Consider the following 23,728-nt stretch of genomic DNA (forward strand, 5'->3'; position numbering starts at 1 on the left):
GGAATATGCATCTGCGAAAGTATTAACTCCATTATGGAACTGCCTGCCTGCCTTCATAAATATCTTAGTAGAATCCAAGTTTTACCCCATTAGAATTAAGCTGTGGAGGAGCACTTAAAATCCCTTATGGAGGTAGAGCCCCCTGCTGACGTTTCACGGGTGGACTCGGTGGCAGGAAATCCAGTGGACGTTCTCCCAAAAGTAGAATCGTCGGTGAACGGAGCCTCGCCGGCTGATCCTGAGGGTAGTTTGGTCTTTCCTTGCATAAAGCAACTGTTTGTCCCACCTATCCCTGAATTTTAAAATTCAGAAGTTTCGGGATTGGGAAATAAGCTACAATTTCCAGTCCCATCACTAGAAAGGTCGGAGGTTAGCAAAAAAAAAAAGACAGGTCAGAAGGCCTCAAAAGCTAAATTGAGTATCCCTATGGGAAAAGGTGTAAAAAAAGATATATCTGATGGCAGTACTCACCTGGTGGCAGTTGACAAAGCGGTCTAAATCAAAAACCCCTATTTCATAAGAAATAAGAAAAATAAACCACGGTTTCTGAATGATAAGGTGGTGGTAATAGCCTCAGAGCCACCAAAAGCTGGCTTTTCCAATAAAGGGAAGGGCGTTGTAATCAAGAAAAACTTCATCCCAGCCATGAAAGGAGGGTTATCTCTCTTTAAAAGAAACCTCTTGAATTTCCGTAAGAAAGGGGGCACTAGAAACAACTCCCTGGTGGTGATGTTTGCTTCTCTTTTAAAGGATTCTGATAAACCTTTTGGGCCTCTTACTTCCTTAATACCCTCTTCGTCTTCTTCCCTTGGGATGTGGGAGGCGGACTTTTTTGAGGTTGGTGACTTGCGCCTTCTTCGGGAGCTGGAATATAATGAACAGCTCACGTCGGAAGTCTGCTCGACCCCAAAGAAACCTCGATGAAACTTCTGAAGCAACAATGGAAACAATTGAAGTTGGAGGCAAATGAAAACAGAGAGTGCTTCCTTCTCTTGTCAGGAAGATCCAATCCCAAGGAAGGGTTCATTCGGATCTATAAGATGGAGTTCTTTCAGTTGGCTTTGGCAGAAGGGGGGAAAGTACGACGTCAACGATGGGAGGAGAATAGGGCAGCAGAGATTGATAGACTGGAGAAAATCTTAGTAAACTCAGGAGGAATCCCTGAGGAATCTAGGGACACGCTTGACCAGGAAGTTAGTATGGAAATCCGAAAACGACTAGGTTCGGACGAAGAACAAATGGAGGTAACTTCCATTCCCCAGGAATTTCATGAAATGCAGGAGGATACAGCCGTCCCGGATGAGGAGATGCACAAACTTCTAGCAATTGGGGATGTCTTTGGAATTGACTATGAGGAAAATCTGGATGCTACAAAAGAGTTATTCCATACCATGGCAATCTCATCTTTGTTGAAAAGTAAAGAAATGGAAAAGGAACTAGCGGTTAACAGGGCCGAGGGAACCAACCCTATATAATCGCTTTCCGGCCCGAAGCGATTGGTAAGAAAGGTTAGAGCTAAAAAGAATTAGTTTGATGTTTGAAGGAGTTTTGGCTGACAAGCAGTATGGAAAAAGAAGCTCTAAGAATCCTTTTAACATTATCACTGGGTATTTTGTTATCTTGGTACTATCACTGAGGCTAAATTTACAATGCAAATAGGGTTGGGCAAACCTGGCCAATTCCTGAAGATTATTCATTGTTGATTTTGGCTTGAGGGACTCTCTCTTTAGGCTGGTTATTGTTGAGGGATACTCTCCACCTATTCTGCATTTGAAAAACTCCCTTTCCCTTTCGAATGGGGTTCGCAAGCTAGTTTTGTTGGAAATTAGATTAAGGGCAAAGGTGTAGGAGAATATAGTTTTTTCTCGAACACTTTGAAGGGGTTAAAGATGTGTGAAGGAAAAGAGAAGGGGATGAAAGTAATTGATGACGTATCTTCTATAGGGGTATGGCAATTAGAAATGGTCTTGGGTACACCCGTTTTGTTTTACTCTTATCCATGTATTGCAGGCAGGGACTGCTGGTCCCGAATGCTAATTTAATAATTAATGAAACTTGTCATCTTTAAAAAAAAAAACAAGGTAGTGCCTCAATCTCGAGCTATAAGATAACACCTAAGCTGCTCGTTTACTTTTTAATAAAATGACAAATATTGGGGGTGTTCATTATTCGGTTAAAACCGAATAACCGAACCGAACTGAACCGGTTTGGGTTTTATCTTTTCGGTTTGGTTTGGCTTTTTTTTTGGGAAATTAAGTTATTCGGTTTCGGTTTCGGTTATCTCAAAAACAAAAAAATTCGGTTAACTGAATAACTGAAATTATGGATGAAAACCATTTTTTTTTTTCAAAAAAGAGTGCTATATATGCACTCCGTAGGATGATCAAAACCGTCCATTTGATTGATCACAACTTAATTAGGTTGTGCTCAAAAAATCATTTCGATCGGATGATCCTAGCCCTCCGATCCAAACCGAGATTTTGATTTTTTTCCCTCTTTTTCTCCCACAATTCGGTTATAACCGAATAACCGAATTTTTAATCGGTTCGGTTTCGGTTTGGTTTCGGAGAATTTCGGTTCAAATTTCGGTCTATTCGGTTCAGTTAAAACCGAATAACCACCCCTAATTTTTTTAGCAACCCTAATTTTTTTAGTACACTTTGCAACGTTAGAAAAGCTGTTTGGGAAAACATTGACACAAGCCCGTCTTCTTTTTCCCTTAATTTTATCACCAAGAAAAATGAAGTTCCAAAATTCAATTTCAAAACCCTAGCCCTGATGCTCCTTCAAATCTCCAAAAAATCCCTCCAACCTTCTTCAAACCCCAATCTCATTCCAAATCTCTCACAGAACCACTCCAATCCAATCAATTTCGATCAAAATTACCGCAATCTCGGTCTTCTCCTCCAACCTCTCTCTTCCTCTAGATCCCTACCCAAAGGCCAACAAGTCCATGCGCACGTTATCAAATCCGGCGTACAAAAAGTCACCCTCCTTTCAAACCACCTCATTAACTTCTATTCAAAATGCCAACGTCCCAATGATGCCCGCCAAGTGTTCGACGAAATTCCTCACAAATTCTCTACATCATGGAGCACTGTAATCTCTTCCTTTGCACAGAACGAGCTCCCAAATCTCTCACTTGAACTCTTCCGTTGTATGATTGAAAATGGGGTCAGACCTGATGACCACATTTTCCCTAGCGCGACAAAATCCTGCGCCATCCTATCTAGTATTGGGTTGGGCCGATCGATTCATTCCCTTACGGTGAAGACGGGTTTCGATTCGGATGTCTTTGTGGGTAGCTCGTTGGTCGATATGTATGCGAAATGTGGAGAAATTCATGATGCTCATCGGGTGTTTGATGAAATGCCTGAGAGAAATGTGGTTTCTTGGAGTCGAATGATTTACGGTTATGCCCAATTGGGTGAGGATGAAGAGGCTTTGAGGCTTTTTAAAGGGGCTTTGATTGCCAATTTAGATGTTAATGATTTCACTTTCTCAAGCGTGATTTGGGTCTGTGTCCATTTGACTCTTCTCGAATTCCGGTCGCAAGTACTTTGCCTATGTGTGAAGACTAGCTTTGATTCCTCGAGTTTTGTGGGAAGTTCTTTGATTTCTTTGTATTCAAAGTGTGGGGTTTTTTAAGAAGCTTATCGGGTGTTTTGAGGAAATGCCGAGTACAAATCTTGGTGCCTGGAATTCAACGCTAATTGCGTGTGCACAACATGGACACACGCATAAAGCATTTGAAATTTTTAGGCATATGGGGGTCATTGGAGTTCAACCGAATTTCATTACTTTCTTGTGTGTGCTCACTGCTTGTAGTCACGCTGGGCTAGTCAAAGAGGGTGAATTGTACTTTGGGCAGATGCGTGAACATGGGATCTAGCCTGGGGCTCAGCAATACGCGTGTTGGACTTGCTTGGCCGTGCAGGAAAATTGCCTGAGGCTGTTGGGTTTATAGAGTCGATGCCAATGGAGCCCACAGAATCAGTGTGGGGTGCATTGTTGACTGGCTGCCGTATTCACGGTGACACAGAGACTGCCACTTTTGCAGCCGAAAGGCTTTTCGAGTTGGGTACTGTGAGCACTGGAATGCAGATATTGTTGTCAAATGCTTATGCGGCCGCTGGGAAATTTGAAGAGGCAGCAAGGGCGAGAAAGATGATACAGAACCGAGGCTTGAAAAAGGAGACTGGTTTGAGTTGGGTTGAGGAGGGCAATAGGGTTCACACCTTTGCATCTGGGGATTTATCTCATCCAATGACTGAAGAGATATATAAAAAATTGAAGGATTTAGGGGAGGAAATGGAGCGGGCAGGGTACATTGCTGATACAACTTTTGTTTTGGGTGATTTGGATGGTGAGGAGAAGCAGCGGGCAATCAAGTATCATAGTGAGAGGTTGGCAATTGCATTTGTGCTCATCACCTTCCCTCCCGAAAGGCCAATTCGGGTCATGAAAAACTTGCGTGTGTGTGGAGACTATCATACAGCAATCAAGTTTGTGTCGAAGTGTGCAGCAAGGACTATTGTCCTAAGTGATAACAATCGATTCCACCGCTTTGAGGCCGGAGGATGCTCCTGCGGCGACTATTGGTGATGGGATTTTCATTTTCATATATATATATATTGGAGCCCCTTTAAGGGAAATAGAGGAGCAACTCTCTGATATTTAAATCTGGGAATTTTATTTACATTATCAATCTCTAGATGTTCAAACTGGGAAAAGGGGTTGGATTTGTATTGAGGAACTGAGCCCTTGTTGAACTTACAGATTAGACCATATACTTGACTGCATTTTTTGTCATCTTCAAAGGGGAGATTTTGCCATTGAAATGAATTGCACTGGGGATGTATACAGCTTTGTTTTGGGAAAATAAACATTTATTCAAGAGCAGAGAGTCAACTTGATGAAGACATCTGCACCAATGAATAATTCAGTTTGTTAGGCGACTCGTTTATGAGGATTTTGTGGACTTGTATGACTCACTCAAAGGTGGGTGTTACTTGGGCTAAGATAATCCTAACCCAGAGTATTCACTATTTATCTCAGAACATGATGAGCAATATGAGCCTTCTCGAGGGTTAGGGACATTGAGAATACTTTCCATCGAGGTCTCCGGCTGCAGAGAAAATTGGACAAATTGATGTAACAGATGATTTTTGTTTGCACACAAACAAGAAAAAATTGAGGGTAAAGTATCATTACCTTTAGATTCAAATGGTGGTAAGCTCTTTGATAGAGTTGATTCCATTAATTTAACCCGGTCCTTCCTTAAAACCCACAAAATTGAGTTCCTTAAAACATGTCCCAGAAACAATCTCTGAAAGGCTTCAAAGGAGTACTTGTGAATTACAGGAAAATTCCTCTCTGGCTTACCAGTTACGAGCTTTTCGCCTTCATTGACATTAATTAAAAAAGTTGGAATCCCATTGTCTTTCACCTGAAATGATCCCACAGAAGAGAAGTTGCGTCAACAGCCGTAACAAAAATCAGAAATTTATGAATTGGAGGCAAACACGTATATGAAACAAGACAGGTGTAAAGAGGTTTTCATTTTTTGACCTGTGATAGAAGTGCCTTTGCGAGCTCAAATGGTTCAAGAGGTGAGGGACCTTTGTTGTATGCCGGCACAAATGTGCCATTATGCTATCCTGCCAGAAAATGATATGCTGCTTGACGGGGAGAGAGCTTTGATATGCGAGGAAGGGAACCAGAACTGCACTTCAGAAAGAAGAACTAAGAACAATTGCTTCTTCGATCCAAGGATTGAAGAACAATCTTGTCAATACAACATCAAGTAGGTTCCTTAGTAAATACAGAGAATAATAACACTAGTTAGAGGAAAACAAAAAGGCGTAAGCAGTTTACTTCTTCCCCAACATCCATCACATAACCACATTACGACCACTATACTCAAATAGGTCTTAAGTTGAAAGTTACCATTAAAAAAAAAGGTCTTAAGTTGAAAGTTTTAGCATGTATCAGAACAGTCTATATTACTAAAGATGGACTTAGTATTTGTTAATACAGGAAAGTCAATCTTAAACAACTCAACTCAACTCAACTAGGCCTTTGTCCCAAACAAGTTGGGGTCGGCTAATGAATCCTTTAGAAAATTTTCATGAAGAAGGTGAAAGGATCTACCCAGCTCAAATTGACTAAGTCTACTCCTAACACTAGTTGGGTTCGTCGTCTACATGGATCATTTTCTTCCATTCTATCCTATTTTTAGTTTTTGTTTTTGTTTTTGAGCAAGTCAATTTCCCGTTTTTTAACATCCTGTGTCGGGTAATCCACTGGTAGTTTGAATTTTAAAATAGTGGGATCGTTTCCCGACTGGTACCAATACATTGAATTTTATTTTTGGTGTTTGAGTATAGCTCAATTGGTCAAGGCTCTACCCTTCAAACTTAAGGTTGGAGGTTCAATCCCAGCTTACTTACAAAAAAAAAATTAAGAACTTAAAATTGAAATAAAACAACTTCTGCTTATTTCACAGAAAAGCATTAATCATCATTTTTCTTTCTTGAAAGTTTATTCATTTTATGAAAATACCAGAATTCGGATATGAGAGGGCGAGCCTTGACGCAATGGTAAGGTTGCTCCATTGTGACCTGCCACCTGGTGGTCACGGGTTCGAGTCACGGAAACAGCCTCTTTGCAAAGCAAGGGTAAGCCTGCGTACATCTAACCCTCCCCAGATCCCTCAATGGAGGGAGCCTCATGCACCGGGCTGCCCTTTTTTACCTGAATTCAGATATGAAATTGCTGAATAATAAATGGATAATTCTTTTGCTTTTTTTTAAGGGTTGAAAACATACGAAATCATTCTTTTTGCTTTATTTAAGGGTTGAAAACATTCTTTTTGTTTGGCAAAGAGTTCATTCGTATCATCATTTAGTTTTTTTCTTCACGAGTCCGTTTCATCTTTTTCTAGTTGTTGCTCATGAAGAAAGACTGTCTATGATTGTATAGTAGTCATTTATAACCAAAAATAATAATAATAAAAGAAAAGAAACTAGTATCTGACTTTCATTACCTATCAGCAGATGCAAGTATCACGGAAGCTGGCATTTTGTATAGATATGGTGCACCGGACTCTTTGGTTCGAAAGAAAGGTGCAACACCCTGAGAAGACAAGACTACACCGGAATGTACATCACGCAACTCTCAGCAGCTCTGAATGGTACTCTCCGGAGCAAACACCAGAATCACGGAGTCACCAGACACCAGGATCCTAAAAAGATACAAATGCTGAAACCAAATTACTAGCCGCACAGTGAAAACTGAACTTAAAAACAAGTAGATCATAGCCATTCAAATAAAAAAGGTAAAAAACAAGTAGATTGAGGAAGACCTCCCCCCCTGCAGATATAACGGGCGCAGCAACTGCAGCTAGTGCGTCTTTTGTGCGATCAGCATCAGCAAAAGCTTTACCACAGAGGATAATTGATGAGCGTTCAATATCAGCCGCTACAAATCCAGCATTCGCCTGTAATCCAAGACCAATACTCTCAACAGTACTGGGACTGCATCATTAAAAGAACTAGAATAGTTTTTATCTAGGATGTATTACTTGGAGTGAATCATTAAAAGAACCAGAATAGTTTTTATCTGGGATGTATCTATCTCAACGAATCATGCAGACTAAAGCAGAAGATTAGGAAAAACATCTGTCTAGCTACCCTATGTTTGTGAGGTAAGATGGGGTCAAAAGCACGTGGCCAAAATAAATCTGTGCTAGACAAAGATGCACTATCGTAAAAAAGGTGCATGGAAGTGTTTCCCAGGCCCACTGGTATTAAATATTCAGATCACACGGAGGTGAGACTTTTAAATCTTGCTTTCCAGGTTGCCTTTTGGTGGCATGTAATGGTTTCAATGCAATCTCTTGGAATTCTAGGCAGGATGTTTGTCCTTGGGGGTTGGCAAACGTTGTTGATTTTTTTTTTCCTCAACAATGAATACTGAATTTATTAAAAAAAACTAAGGAAACAGCAAATGGCCAAGATTGTCATAGGTCCATAGGAAACAGAAGGGAATCAGAAAACATCTAAACAAAAACTCATAATATTTCTTATTAAGGAGATAATAAACTTCATTCAAAATAAAAATAGTATATACAGAAAAGCTCAATTGCAGTAAGGGCAGAGGTTGCCCCTCCACTTAAAAATCCCTACTAACCTCCTCCTTGGCCAAAGAACCTGTAGATTAAGAGACGTTCATGTTTGCTTTGCCTTATTTTCTTATCAATGGCAGGGGGGCAGCTCGGCTCAATCCATCTCCTCTGAATTCTACCTCTTCTAATTAAGTTATCTTTCTCAAAAAAAAAAGAAAAAAAAGAGGCATAAGACTCCAATTGATTTCGCTAATTGAGCTAAGTCAACAAAAGAAACTGCAAGTCAAATGCCCGACATGTAGGCTCGCCAGAGAAGGCATAGGATTTTTTTTTGAAATATAACATATTGCATTAATATTAGGATAACAGTCGGGACCGGTGGTCCCAATCTGTATTACAAAATATTAAAGCGGACTGGGCCGACAAGCCAGCACCAGTCCAGTAAACTAAAAGCACTATGATATTTATACAATACTCCTCCACCGCCTATATCTTCCCAGCATATTGTTTTTCCCAAATCAAAATACAGTATTTGGACAAAACTTTCTCTGCATGATAGTAATCTATACATTTGTCAAATTCTATCAAGCTCCCATTTTGATGAGAGACCAAATCTTAAGCAAAATAAAATTGAGGCCTACCACGCATATTCTTTTCCAACCACCTTTTCGAAAAAGCACCCACCATTCTGCCTTACAAAGCAAGAAAAAAGCTATATAGCAGATTTCTTTAAATCCAAAATAAGGTTCACCACCTCCGAGGCAAACACCTCATCATGCGCCAACAGCGCGATCTCCTCATTAGCTGGGGTTTTTTCTTCCGATGATTTCTTTCTGGAGATCATTGCCTCCAGTTTGTGGACCTCAATCATTTTTCTGCTTCTCCCATCGAAGGCGCCTTACTTCCTTCAGAAGCTCGGTGAATAGAGGATGTGTCATGTGTGTGCAACAGAGAGTGAGACTCTTCAATCTTCCAAACACCAGAAGACCTAAAAACCATTTCTGGTGATTTGCTTGCATCCTCTTTAAAGGATTTCCAGAGCATCTTTGAAGAAACCTTTTCAATTTCTTTTTGTGTAGGCGAATATCTACGCACGCTCCTCCAAATAAGTTAAAATTTTCAAAGTGCTTAAAGCCGTTTCCATCTCAAATAGGTACACCGGCAATTTCCTCTTTTTGGCCACTGACGGCTTCGAAGAGCCAAAAACAGAGGAGGCCGAATCACTTTGGGCGTCCATGAGAGTACCAAAAGCCAAATCCAACAAGAATGTGTTATGGAAGTAGATGACAGGATATTTAACCATTTCTTGAAGAGTTCCCGCTGTTATTGGCGATTTCCAAGAAAGATTATCCCCACTACACTTAATACCACCCTCCAATCCTAAATTAAACACCCTCCACATTTTCTAGATCCGAAATCATCATTACCCTTGCAATCATACAATTTCCAAAAAAACAATAATTCATTAGACCTTTTAACTTCCCTCCCTCACAAAGCAAGAAAAAAACACAATAATATTTATACAATACTCCTCCACCACCTATATCTTCCCAGCATATTGTTCTTCCCAAATCAAAAATACAGTATCTGGCCAAAACTTTCTCTGCATGACAGTAATCTATACATGTGTCAAATTCTATCAAGCTCCCATTTTGATGAGAGACCAAATCATAAGCAAAATAAAATTGAGGCCTACCACGCATTTCTTTTCCAACCACCTTTTCGAAAAAGCACCCACCATTCTGCCTCACAAAGCAAGAAAAAAGCAAAAAAGCTATATAGCAGATTTCTTTAAATCCAGAATAAGGTTCACCACCTCCGAGGCAAACACCTCATCATGCGCCAACAGCGCGATCTCCTCATTAGCAAGTGATGGCGTCGGAATCCGGGTCTGCGATCGCGCGGTCGGTAGAGAGCCTCTGCAGGGTCTGCAATCACAAACACAGGGGGTCAGGGGGGTCCGGGGTGGGTCCCGGATGACCACTTCGACACCCAAGTCAGATTCTTTGACCAATCAATATAAAGAACAGCGAGAAGAGGAGAGGGTTCGATCAGGTTTACCAAGGCCAAGGCGCAGATTCTTTTCTTGGTGTGTGGGTGGATGGGTCAGAGGGGACTAACAGGGAGAGTGGGATTAAGTTCCCGGCCTCCTCTGCTGTTGTTTTGCCTCTTTCTTTTTCGGTTGTCTTGTGGGAGATCCAAAATTATCTTCTCTTCTTCCCTTCTCTCTCTTTTAAGGGGTGGCGTGCGGACCTTTTCATCATTATGGAGAGAAAACCTTCCTTGGCGGGATTGGGCCGTTCCCCTGTTTTGACGGCGCGCATGGTTTTGCTGGATAATCCCTTCCATAATTTGTGATGATAAGGTCTGGACGGCGAGGAGGTGACACGTGTCGCAATCGCATGGTCTTGTCGTTTATCAGCACCTTTCCTCATGATGGTTTAGGCTTCATTGGTGCATGGACGACACGTGGCGAGATTTGGGAGTAGTGCCGTATTTATGTCCCATCATAACACCCCCTTACTCTTTTGGTTTATTGAATGGGCCAAGGGAGTAATGTCTGGTCAAGCGATGCCGTGATGAGGGCATTTATGGGGGCTCCGGAGTACGAGGAGACGTGCCGTTTTATCCAGCGGTTATCCCCGGGAAATGGTAGCATCATTATGTGGCTTCCGGTCGGAGACACGTGTCGGGTGGGTCGCCTTGTTTTGAGACACAAGGGTTTCTCCTTCGAGCTTAAAAAGGAAGACCATCTCGGCGTTCTGTCATTGTTTTTTTCTGAGATAGGTGTTTCTCCGCACCTTTTCCCTTTTTTCGGCAACATGTCTGGTTCCCCTTCGCGGGTTAGGGGCAAAACCCCTCTTTCCCAGGAATCGTCGAGTGACCCCGACCTGTCCTCCGACTCAGAGGAGGACCTTACGGCCCGCCGGAAAAGGGCTAGGAGGGACTCGGGCCCTTCCTCGGGCTTCCCCCCCCTTCATCTTTCCTCCTTGCCTAGGAAGGACAAGTCGTCTCGCTCCCGTGTCGCCAGAGAGTGGTCTTTTTTCTCCCGGGCCTATCACCAGGGGATGGAACTGCGTGGCCGGGTTTCGAAGATGGGTAAGGAGATTGAGGATTTGAAGCGGGAGAACGATGCATTGTAGAGAAAGGTTCACTCCCTCAACGAGCAGCTGCTTGAATACGAGGTGGACCCCTTGCTGGAGAGCTTCTGGGAAGAGAAGGGGGACCCTTCGGGAGAGGAGTCTTCTTCTGATTAGTTTCTGGCTTCTCCTGCTTTCCTGTTTCTTTTTTCTTTCTTCTTTCTTGTCGAGGATTTTGGGGCCTGCGTGCCCTATGTTTGGTTTTCTTATCCCCCCTTTTTTTGTAGACCTGTGGGCCAAAAGGATGTGAATGGATGGTTTTTATGAGTTTGTGCCGTGTTTCTTATACTGCTTTTCCCATCTGTTTGGTTGCTTTTTCACTGTGTTTGGTATATATTTTCCTTGTTCCGAGGAGTTGTGACGCTTTGCCCGAACCTACGCGGGGTTCCGAGCCTTTACCTAGCGCGTTTAGTTTCCTCTACCTGTTGGGTTCGTATGTCGAGCTCTCGTGCCGTGACTCTGGGTCCGGGCGCGTATTTTTCCTCTAGTGGCTTTGAGGTCGGATCCCTTTGCTTGGTTTCCCCTCTCCGGACCCTTCCTTTTCATTAGGTGGGGAGGGGTTGAAACTGGGCCAGCGCGGGCGATTTGAAGTCTGAGCCCTTCCTTTGGCCAGGAGGCGAGGATTCGAAGCTGGGCACGCGCGGTTGGTTCGGAATCCGACCCCTTCCTTTCACTAGGTGGCGAGGATTCGAAACTGTGCACGCGCGGGTGGTTCGAAATCCGAGACCTTCCTTTCATTAGGCGGGGATGTTATAGGGATGGCTTGCTGGGGAAGTTATTTAGCGGTAGGGGTAGCAACGTCTTTTCAGTCGGGGGGGAATGGCGCTTCGATTTCTGGCGGTTCCCTCGAGTTCCCTAATCGGCACCACGTGTGCACGTCCCATCCGATTAGACAGGGAGGGAGATTAATCGACGCGTGTCGAAACCCTAGCTCTTTTTAAGGCCTTTTTGGGGATTTTATTCTTGTCTTATTTCTTCGTCTTCCTCGGGTGAAGTGGGCTTCCTTCTGCTGCGATTTCTCTAGGTGCTCCTCTTCACCAACTTCTCTCTGGTTTTTGCCCTTCCTCGTTTGTCCGCCTCGGTGAGTTCTGTGCTTTTTATTTCGTCTGACATTTGGTTATTTTACGATGCCTATCACGACCGGTTCTCAGAGTCCGTCTACCGAGTCAATAGAAGTAGTGGAGAGGGCTCCACCAAGGAAAAGGAGGCGGTTGGTAAAGGGCGGGGGCGGCGGCTCTCAAGATGAACAGCTGCCCAGGGAGTTGGAAGATAGCTCCGGGGCTTCTGGATCGTCGTTGGGGGCCGCTCCCTTTGAATCTCCCACTCGAGTCTCTTCTGCTCGTGAGGCGGAGATTAGGGACATTCGGTCTGGTGCCGTTATCCGCCCTGGTCGGGTGGCGTGCTGTAGGAGTACTTTGGAAGAAGGGGCGGTGGAGAGGATTAGGAGGGAGTTTCATATTCCAGAGGATTACGGGATTAGGGTTCCTTCTTTTGGGGATGGGGTGTGCGAGGGCGTTACGGAGGAAGAGGTAGCCTTCTACGTGGAGGCTTTCCGGGCGGGGATTAGGTTTCCGCTCTTGGGTACCATAGTAGAGGCCCTCGAGTTTTACCGGGTGGCCCCCTCCCAACTGGCGCCCAATAGTTGGCGTACCCTCTTGGCCTTTGTGGCCAAGTCGGGTCTTCACAAGAGTCAGCCTACCCTTCCTCTGCTCCGGAGTTGCGTTGCCCTTAGCCCATTGGTGAAGGGGGAGGACAGCTGGTTGTACCCCCTTCCCTACCCCCCTTTTTTTTTAGCTGTAGTTTTCTTTGCTCTGAGTTGTTGTTGTTCTTCTGTTTTTGGCAGCATGTATGTCTTCTTCTGGTGATGTTGGTAGGGGAAAGGGGGTTGCGGCGACGGCGGCGAAGGGTCCGGCTAGCCGTCAGAAGATTCCTTCTGGCTTTATGGCCGCAGCCAGGAAAGACCAGTCGCAAACTAGGCTTCCCCCGTCCGCGCCGTCTAGCTCTTCTGGTCGGTCGGTCGGAGAGAGGGGTACGGCTAGATCTCCTCCCTGGGAGTTGGAGCCTCCTGCCAAGAGGGTTGCCCCTACTTGCGCTAAACAGGGTAAAGCCGGCCGTGAGGCCCGTCCTCCTGCCGCCTTTGCGGAGGACATGTCGAGTCGATTAGAAGGGTCGGTTATGACCAAGCTGCTTCTGGAGCAAATGGAGTTTTCCCCGCAGTGCTACCGGGCGCAAGGAGAAATGTTTAAGCCTGACTGGAAGATCGGCGTTGAGGATGGTGTCCTTGGAAATCCCCGGGTCGAGGTGGAGCTTGGGTTGATGACCGCCCTTCCTGGCGATGAGGCTGAGTTAGAAAGCTTCCCCCGCAGGGCTCTGGGGGCTAGGTACCTTCAGTCGATGTCCTGCGTAAGTACCGAGTGGCTGGCTTTTCCGCTTGCGTTTTTCCTTTTTTGTTGCCTTTGAGACTGCACGCGGCAATTCTCTAATGGTTTGCTTGTGGCGGGGGCTTTTGTAGGTTCAAAGTTATGCCAGGAAGATGCTGCAGTACATGGTTGAGGACGAGTCCGAAATTGGTGCTTTCGAGGACCGAGTTTGCAAGCTGAGTGAGGACCTAGAGAAGGCCCAGGCCGAAAAGGCGGCGCTTGATGACATCGTTTCTCAACTCCGGGGGGAACTCCAGCTGGCCGAGGATGGGAGGAACTGTGCGGAAAATAGCTTAGTGGTGGCCCGACAAACCTTCGCTGAGGAGCTGGTGAAAGCGTGGGAGGAATGGCGAGATTCCGAGGAATTTTTTAAGGTCGCAGCCTCGTTTAGCGTGGATATCGAGATAGATGCTTTCGTCGAATGTCGGCGGCGCGGTCGCGAGGTTGATCATTCCTTCCCTTTTGAGAAGTTGGTGCACGAGGCCGAGGAAGCCGTTCCGGGGGATCTTTTGCCGGAGCCAGTAGATACCACGAGACCGGTCGAGGATCCGGCGGTTGCCCCGGAAGCTCCTACAATTACTGAGACCTCTGCGGGTGCTCGGTGAGGCTCGGATGCCTTGGGATTTTTTGAATCTTTTTATGGTTCTATCGATGTGCTGGGTCTGTAATATCTATTTGAACTCTCTTTTATATATATATATATATATATATATATATATATATATATATATATATATATATATATACACACACACACACAATGCGTCGTGGGCCATTTGAGCTTTTCAGTATTTTTCTTCGCCGCGGGTTATTAAATTCTAATTTGGTTGGCGAGAATACTTCTAGTGCGCCCCTGTAGGGCGTCTTGTTCGTGCAAAGGCCATCTTCCCCTCGAGTGATCAGCTCGGAGTTAATGGGTCCCGCCTGCCCTTTTAAAAAGGGGAGGTCTTTTTTTCATGGGGAGCGTTTTAGGGTATTTTCGGGGGGATCAGCCTAGATGCTACCTTTGTCCCACTCCCTCTCTTTTCCCGGCGCTTCATTCATCATAGGCCAGAAAGTGGAGATGCACATGGCTCAGGTAGGAACGTTATTCCATTAATTTGTAAAGGGGAAAACATGTCTTTGAAATAACAAAAAGAAAACAACAAAACATCCGTCATAACTTAAAAGAAAAATGCGGACCTTACCCTTCCTTTTTACTGGTAAAACTCTCGGAGGTTATCCATGCTTCAACTGCGAGGGACTGGGGCCCCGTCGAGGTGCTCAAGCTGGTAGGTCCCGGGGCGGAGCGCTCGAACAACCCTGTAGGGTCCTTCCCATTTTGGTGCAAGTTTCCCTGTGGTTCGTGGGTCGGATACCTCCACCCGCCGTAGTACTAGGTCTCTGGGCTTTACCATGCGTTTTTTCACTCGGGCGTTGTAGTACCGTGCCACCCTTTGTTGGTAGGAGGCGGTTCGGAGGAGGGCTTGCTCTCTTTTTTCTAGCACGAGATCGAGAGCATTCCGGAGGAGCTCAGAATTTTCCTGTTCGTTGTAGTTTTCCGTGCGGAAGCTGGAGAGGCCGATTTCCAATGGAATGACCGCTTCAGCCCCGAAAGTCAAACTAAAAGGGGATTCCCCGGTTGCGGTCCGGGGCGTCGTCCGGTAGGCCCAGAGGACGCTAGGTAGTGCTTCTACCCAGCTCTTTCCGGCTTCTCCCAAGAACTTCCCGGAAGTCACCCCAAAGGCGCATTTTGCGGGGTTCAGCTTCATTCGGGCGCGCCACAAGGTGTCAAAGGTTTCTTGAAGGTCGGAGATGTGTTTGGAGGCTTCCAAGCTTTTTACCAGCATGTCATCGACATACACCTCCACATTTCTTCCGATCTGCTATCGGAGAAGGCATCCAGGAAGGTGAGGAGCTCGTGCCCGGATGTGGCGTCGATGAGCTGGTCTATACGCGGGAGAGGGTAAGGGTCCTTTGGGCAGGCTCGGTTTAGGTCTGTAATGTAACGCCCTGGATTTTTTGAAATACCAACTCGGTGCGTAGAAGAATATTACATCATCTTTCTCAAAAACTTTCATTATTCCCAATATCTCAAATACAACAACTACGTTTAGAGGGTTTACAGAAATTAGGTCTAACTTATTACATCTTAATTCAAGACATAGTTGATACATATTTAAAACATATTTGTCCTTTAGAACAGTTCTGGATTCAACTCTAGCATTCCTCATCTTTCATCTATACTTCACCTGGGGGTTGGAACAATAAAACAAGGAAAAAGGGGTGAGCTCAAATAGCCCAGTAGGGTATAAACAACAAGTGATGTAGAATTGTCAAGCTCATAAGAACATGATATTTTGCAGATAGGACATCTCACATTATAAACATGGAAAGAAAGAATAAGCACAACATACTTTCCAAACGTATAGAGAAAACTTACAGAACTTGATATCAAGAATTATATATATAGACTTCATTAAGCATAGATGCTTTCATTCATAGCCATATCTCGGCCCATTCATAGCCATACCTCGGCTCATAATCCTCTAGATTTACACTCTCTAGAGTCGTCTTTACCCACGTGCACATGGAGGACTATAACGCGTCCACCCTTCATCATATCATAACTCAGTCCATATTCAGAATTAGGGTATCACAAGATAAACCCTAAACATAAACACATCTCACGGAAACAAGTTTCGAGGATACAAAATAGAATTATAGCTTTATCAGTAAAATCATTTATCTGAAAGGAATGGGGTCTAAAAGAAAGGATCCCCCTTGGATTCTCATCAGTTGTGGATGTTAGAAGGATAGAAACTCTTATAGCAATTGCGTATAAAGAGAATCAAAGAATATGAAATATTCACATCCAGTATATCAAAAGAGAATCAATGGAGAAAACTCTTACATATATCAAAAGAAAATCAATGGACGAAAACCCTTACATTTAGCTTTCTGATCACAGGTTTGTTTGAGCTTACACCTTGGAGTGGATAACCTGTAAATATATTCTAATTTTATCAAATTCATGTTTTAAGGCAGTGTCTTTTCTGTCCAGGTAATGTCCATCTATGTCCAAAATAATGTTCCCTGTGTTCAGTGTTCTTTCTATTAAATTTTTAAAATCATGGGGCCCAGCATGCACTATTCATATGGACCCCACATGTTACTATTCATGTGGACCCCACATGTTACTACTCATGTGAACCCCATATGTTACTATTCATGTGGACCCCACATGTTACTATTCATGTGGACCCCACAGGTTACTATGCTCAGCAGTTCACCATTCTTTGGTTTAGTTTATTTCTTGGCTACTATGCTCAGCAGTTCGCCTTTCCTTGATTAAAGTTTAATTTACGGTTACTATGCTAGCATTTCACCGTTCAAATAAGATAGGCTACTATGCTCAGCAGTTCGCCTTTCTTTGATTAAAGTTTACTTTACGGTTACTATGCTAGCATTTCACCGTTCAAATAAGATGGGCTACTATGCTCAGCAGTTCGCCTTTCTTTGATTAAAGTTTACATTACGGTTACTATGCTAGCATTTCACCGTTCAAATAAGATGATAAAACTTGCATAATCTATAGCGAGTTATCGCCTCTTATGCATGCTTTATCCTAATATTTACATAGGTGGTAGAACCAACCATATTACCCATAATAAATACTTTAACTGTCTATATGAAAGACTTACCTTGGTAGTGATGAAGTGGATTTCCTTTTCCTTCTCTTCTCTCTCTTTTTCCCTCTCTCTCTCTGAATTTTTAGCTCTACTAGGGTTTGTCGAAATAACAAAATGAGAGCCGCTATTTATAGATACTATATTATTAAATTCACAACTACCCTCTTAAATGCTTTTAAAAATATAGGAATAGTAAAGGTATAAATAAATGAATAGTAAAGGCTGCTTGAATAGTAACAGGATGATTAATATTATTTAATTATTATTTTCGTCGGTGAAGCGGTTGTGGAGTGACCCGCTTAACCAATGAGTTAATGAAAGTGGTTGCGGTGTGTCCTTCTGGTAGTGGTTCCCACTAGTGATGGGTCCCGCTGGCGTTGGGTCCCGCTAATTGTGGGTCCTGCTTGTTGTGGGACCCGCTTGTGTGGGGCCCGCTTGTGTGGGGCCTGCTGATGTGGGACCCGCTTGTGTGTAGTACTCGGTGGGTCCTACTGTGAATAGTAATTTTGAATAGTAATTTTGAATAGTTTATCTCAATAGTGAACTTGCATAGTATTTCTGCATAGTAATCTTACGTAGTATTTCTGTATAGTAATCTTGCATAGTAACTATTGTGAATAGTAATTATGAATAGTGACTTATTGGTAATTTTTAATATGTGTAAGTATCTACTCATTTTTAGTTGACATCTGGGACGGTGGTTTAGTGGTAGGAAGTCGTTCAATCCTCGCTCAGCGTTGGGTTCGAATCGCATATGCCCCATTATGCCAGATGTCCTCATGCCCGATTAACTCGGGGAAAAATGAGTAATGGCCGATGATTACCCACCTATGAGGCCATTTTTTTATTTATTTGTATATATATATATATATATATATTTTTTATCGGTTATTACATTCTACCCCCCTTAAAAAAAATTTCGTCCTCGAAATTTTTACATACCTTAAGAAGTAAATAGATGAGGATACTTTTGTTTCATCTCGTCCTCCGGTTCCCATGTTGCTTCCTCGGTGGCTTGGCTCCTCCATAGAATCTTCACCAGTGATATTCTTTTTGTCCGAAGAATTTGTTCCTTTCGATCAAGGATTTGTACTGGTTGCTCTTCATAAGACAAATCTTGTTCCAACTGCATTGGTTCTGTTTGCAGTACATGTGATGGGTCCGCCAAGTATTTCCTTAAAAGTGAGACGTGAAACACATTGTGAACATGTGGCAAGGCTGGTGGCAAAGCTACACGGTATGCTACTGGTCCAATTCGTTCAAGTATTTCGTATGGTCCAATATATCTGGGACTGAGCTTCCCTTTCTTTCTGAACCTTATCACACCCTTCCAAGGTGATACTTTTAAGAATACACGGTCACCCACTGCAAACTCCAGGTCTCGACGTCGATGATCGGCGTAGCTCTTCTGTCTGCTTTGAGCCGTCCTCATATGTTGTTGGATCATACGTACTTTGTCAGTAGTTTCTTGTACTAACTCTGGGCCTAGAAGTTTTCTTTCTCCGACCTCATCCCAGCACGTCGGTGTTCTACACCTCTTACCATAGAGAGCTTCATAGGGTGCACTCTCTATACTAGAGTGATAACTGTTATTATAAGAAAATTCAACCAATGGTAAGTGTTGGTCCCAATTACCTTGGAAGTCTATTATGCAAGCTCTAAGCATATCCTCCAGTGTCTGAATTGTCCGTTCGGATTGACCATCTGTTTGAGGATGAAAGGCAGTGCTGAAGTTCAACTTTGTCCCCCAATGCTTTTGTATACTCCTCCAAAAATTAGATGTGAAGCGCGGGTCACGATCAGACACAATGGATGTGGTATGCCGTGTAAACGGACTACTTCTTTGATGTAGAGCTTCGCCAATTGATCTAAGGAAAAATTTTCTCGTATTGGGATAAAATGAGCTACCTTCGTCAGTCGATCAATGATGACCCATATTGCGTCATTTCCTTTCGTAGTCCTCGGTAGTCCCGTAACGAAATCCATTGCTATCATATCCCACTTCCATATAGGCACCTCTAGTGGTTGTAAGGCTTCCTTTGGTAGCTGTCGTTCTTCTTTAACTTGTTGGCAAACCAAGCATGTAGACACGAACTCAGCAATCTCTCTCTTCATATTATTCCACCAATAATGGGTCCGAAGATCTCGATACATCTTCGTACTCCCTGGGTGTATGGAGAATGCCGAACTATGTGCCTCAGTTAGCAACTTCCTTCTTAATTCTGGATCGGAGGGCACACACAGTCTTGTGTTGAATCTTAAGATGTCATCTTTATCAACATTGAATTCGGAAAGTTTGCCTTTCCGAACTGCTTCGATCTTTCCTTGTAATTCAGGATCGTCGACTTGAGTGGCCTTGATTTTCTCCAATAGTGATGGTTGAGCAACCATTTGTGCTATGTAGCCCTTGGTTCGCGGTTCTACTATTTCCATATCTAGTTTTCTCAGATCTTGGAGTAAATGCTTTTGAGTGGTTAGCATTCTTGCCAAGGTTCCAGAAGTTTTTCTACTCAATGCATCTGCCACCACATTCGCCTTTCCAGGATGATAATGAATGGTGCAGTCATAATCTTTTAGTAACTCTAGCCACCTTCTTTGTCTCATATTCAGCTCCTTCTGGGAAAATATGTATTTGAGACTCTTGTGATCAGTATAAATTTCACACTTTTCCCCGTAGAGATAATGTCACCAGATCTTCAGTGCAAAGATTACTGCCGCCAATTCCATATCATGCGTGGGGTAGTTTTGCTCGTGGTATTTTAGTTGGCGTGATGCATAAGCTATAACTTTATCATTTTGCATTAATACGCAGCCGAGCCCTTCTTTTGATGCGTCACTGTAGATCACAAATCCTCCGGTTGGTGTTGGTAATGCTAGCACAGGTGCGCTGACGAGTCTCTTCTTTAACGTTTGGAAGCTTTCCTCGCATTCTTTGGTTCAGATAAACTTCGCGCCTTTCCGAGTTAATTTCGTTAATGGATTTGCTAATCGAGCGAAGTTTTCCACGAACCTTCTATAATAGCCGGCAAGTCCCAAGAAACTCCGAATTTCTGTTGCTGTCGTGGGTCTTTGCCATTCTTCAACGGCTTTAGTCTTCGCTGGATCCACAGAAATTCCTTCTCGGGTGACTGTGTGACCCAAGAACGCCACTTGCTGCAACCAGAATTCACATTTACTGAATTTGGCATACAGCTTCTTCTGTCGAAGTGTTTGTAAAACAATCTTCAGATGTTCCTCATGTTCTTCGCGACTCTTAGAATAGACAAGAATGTCGTCGATAAACACCACGACAAACTTGTCAAGATAGTCGTGAAATACTCTGTTCATTAGATCCATGAATACGGCTGGGGCATTCGTTAGTCCGAATGGCATGACAATGAACGCATAATGTCTGTATCGCGTGCGGAACGCCGTCTTTGGAACGTCTTCCTTCTTTACTTTCAGTTGGTGGTAACCAGATCTGAGATCGATCTTGGAGAAGTACATGGCACCTTGAAGTTGGTCGAACAAGTCGTCGATTCTGGGCAACGGGTACTTGTTCTTTATTGTGACATTGTTCATTTCTCGATAATCAATGCACAACCTTATTGATCCATCCTTCTTCTTTACGAACAGGACGGGAGCTCCCCAGGGTGATACACTGGGCCGGATGAATCCTTTGTCTAATAGTTCTTGCAGTTGCTTCTTTAGTTCCTCCAATTCTATCGGCGCCATTCGATACAGTCTTTTGGATATTGGATTTGCTCCTGGTACTAGCTCGATAGAGAATTCCAGTTCTCTATTCGGTGGGGCTCCTGATAGATCGTCAGGGAATACATCCACGTACTTTTGCACAATAGGCACGTCCTCCAATTTCATCTTCTTTTTACTCGTGTCCACAACTTGAACTTGAGCGAGATATCCTTCACAGCCCTGTTTTAATAATCGTCTTGCCTGCAACGATGATATTAGTGCTGGAGTTTTGTTTCTGTCAAGGCTTTTATATACAAGTTGGGGTTGATCAGGAATAGTAAACCTGACTTCTTTCCTGTAACAGTCTATGTTAGCATGGTTTAAAGTCAACCAATCAATTCCTAATATAACATCGAATTCTAAAATAGGTAAGGAGATAAGATCTACCGATAAGTTTCTACCACAAATATCAACCGAGCATGCTCGATAAACTCCTGATGTAACTAGAGAATTTCCACCAGGCGTTTTAACAGAAAGTTCAAGATCTAACTTCTGAAGTGGTATGCTCAAATGCTTGGCAAACTTTGGTGAAACGAAAGAATGCGTAGAGCCAGAATCAAATAATATATGTGCATTCTTCGAACTTACAGACAAAGTACCTGTCACCACATCATTCGTTGCCTCCACTTCAGCAGTTGTGATAGCAAAAGTACGGGCCTGTCCGCTTGGCTGTTGTTGTTGTTGTCGACCTCCTCCTACTGCTCTAGGCTTGGTGCATTGATTTGAATAATGTCCCATTTCGTTACAATTGAAACACTTGATGTCTAGGTGAGCATTCAGAGTCTGCTTGAGGGTTGGCTGACTGTTCCGAGTCAAAGTTGGATTTTGTTCCTGTTTTGGGACCGTCTTGCAGTCCTTTGCCACATGTCCTTCCATTCTGCATTGGAAGCATTTTCGTGTCCCCGCGTAACAGACACCTCCATGTCTCTTTCCACATTTTGAGCAATGTTGCTGGTCTCCTGCTTCCTTGACATTAGGTCTCTTTGTTCCAGATCCTCCTGGTTGGCTTTCATTCGTTCTCTTTACGCCGGTCAACTTGTTTTTGGACTGTTGAAAGTCCAAATGTTCAATTTCCACTTTCAAAGCACATCTCACCACGGCTTCGTAGCTTTGAAAATCTAAAGCTGCTAATGCCCGCCTGACACTAGGTTTTAATCCGTATTGGAATTTGTCCACCTTACTTTGAACGTCAGTCACTAGGTGGGTTGCATATCGAGCCAGTCTTGTGAATTTTGCTTCATATTGGGAGACTGTCTCTCCCTCTTCTTGCTTTAATGAAATAAATTCTCCCACTAGCTGAGCTTTTAGTGGTTGTGGGAAGTATTTTTCGAGGAAGATTCTTTTGAATTCATTCCAACACATTGCGTTCATTTCTTCTTCGGTTTTTGTATTTCGGACTAAATTCCACCACTGATCCGCATCACCGTCCAATCTATACGTCGCCAATCTTACACGTTGTTGGCTGGTGCAGTCAATCACCGAAAAGATCTTTTCGATGGAGTGAATCCATCTTTCAGCTTCTAAGGGATCTGTAGTTCCCGAGAAGGCAGCAGGATGTTGCCTTATAAACTGTTCCAGTATAGCTCCTTCGTTTTGAAGTGGAGTAGATGGGGCTTGTTGTTGGTTCATGTTTGCTGTCATTGCTTGGGCTAGCTGTGCCAATGCAGTGGCAATGGCATCATTTCCTGCATTGTTGTTTCTAGCGTTGGCTGTAGATTGTTCGTTTCTTGCTTGCCTTTCTCTGCGTGGCCTGCCACGTCCCCTCCTTGTCTCAGCCTCGATTGCAATAATCTGTTCCTGATTCTCCGCCATCTTCATATCATAGTATCACGTTAGTAATCTAAATTATAACTCATATTTAAAAGCATTTATAGAAGTATCACAGAAGTTATAAATAGCACATAAGTTCTATATTAACCAACTACTAGCGGTATAGTTAACATATTCTAACTTAAGATAGGGTAAATTCTAATCATATCTTTTTGAATCCTAATTTCCAAAACCGACTAAACTTCGCTTTGATACCAAATGTAACGCCCCGAATTTTTGGAAATACCAACTCGGTGCGTAGAAGAATATTACATCATCTTTCTCAAAAACTTTCATTATTCCCAATATCTCAAATACAACAACTACGTTTAGAGGGTTTACAGAAATTAGGTCTAACTTATTACATCTTAATTCAAGACATAGTTGATACATATTTAAAACATATTTGTCCTTTAGAACAGTTCTGGATTCAACTCTAGCATTCCTCATCTTTCATCTATACTTCACCTGGGGGTTGGAACAATAAAACAAGGAAAAAGGGGTGAGCTCAAATAGCCCAGTAGGGTATAAACAACAAGTGATGTAGAATTGTCAAGCTCATAAGAACATGATATTTTGCAGATAGGACATCTCACATTATAAACATGGAAAGAAAGAATAAGCACAACATACTTTCCAAACGTATAGAGAAAACTTACAGAACTTGATATCAAGAATTATATATATAGACTTCATTAAGCATAGATGCTTTCATTCATAGCCATATCTCGGCCCATTCATAGCCATACCTCGGCTCATAATCCTCTAGATTTACACTCTCTAGAGTCGTCTTTACCCACGTGCACATGGAGGACTATAACGCGTCCA

General features: G+C 43.3%; 2 protein-coding genes, 1 long non-coding RNA gene and 1 pseudogene across 10 annotated transcripts in view; 2 read left to right on the forward strand and 2 right to left on the reverse strand.

The window, feature by feature from the left end:
* Positions 1-7,847, forward strand: part of LOC143853485 (golgin candidate 1-like) — a 112,754-nt gene extending 104,907 nt beyond the window's left edge. For all 7 annotated transcript variants that reach the window (XM_077363331.1, XM_077363295.1, XM_077363290.1 and 4 more), the window contains one exon: positions 7,059-7,847. The gene's annotated coding sequence lies outside the window, so the exon portion shown is untranslated. The remainder of the gene's footprint in view (positions 1-7,058) is intronic.
* Positions 2,252-4,941, forward strand: LOC143853468 (putative pentatricopeptide repeat-containing protein At5g52630 pseudogene; annotated as a pseudogene).
* Positions 5,083-9,023, reverse strand: LOC143853536 (uncharacterized). 2 transcript variants are annotated; one of them, XR_013237161.1, is made up of 6 exons: positions 7,049-9,023; positions 6,565-6,756; positions 5,572-5,725; positions 5,386-5,449; positions 5,215-5,279; positions 5,083-5,128 (listed from the first exon to the last, which is right to left on the reverse strand). It is a non-coding gene; the product is annotated as an uncharacterized LOC143853536 (long non-coding RNA). The 2 variants fall into 2 exon arrangements; XR_013237162.1 differs by lacking the exon at positions 6,565-6,756.
* An 11,273-nt stretch (positions 9,024-20,296) lies between these two features.
* Positions 20,297-22,903, reverse strand: LOC143866802 (uncharacterized). The gene has a single exon (XM_077376001.1). It carries the CDS (start codon positions 22,901-22,903, stop codon positions 20,297-20,299), a length of 2,607 nt encoding a protein of 868 aa, XP_077232116.1.
* Positions 22,904-23,728: the final 825 nt, after the last annotated feature.

This window comes from Tasmannia lanceolata, unplaced genomic scaffold (assembly GCF_043159265.1).
Source record: "Tasmannia lanceolata isolate RefF3 unplaced genomic scaffold, GAP_Taslan_0.1 ptg000003l, whole genome shotgun sequence".
Taxonomy (NCBI): Eukaryota; Viridiplantae; Streptophyta; class Magnoliopsida; order Canellales; family Winteraceae; genus Tasmannia; species Tasmannia lanceolata.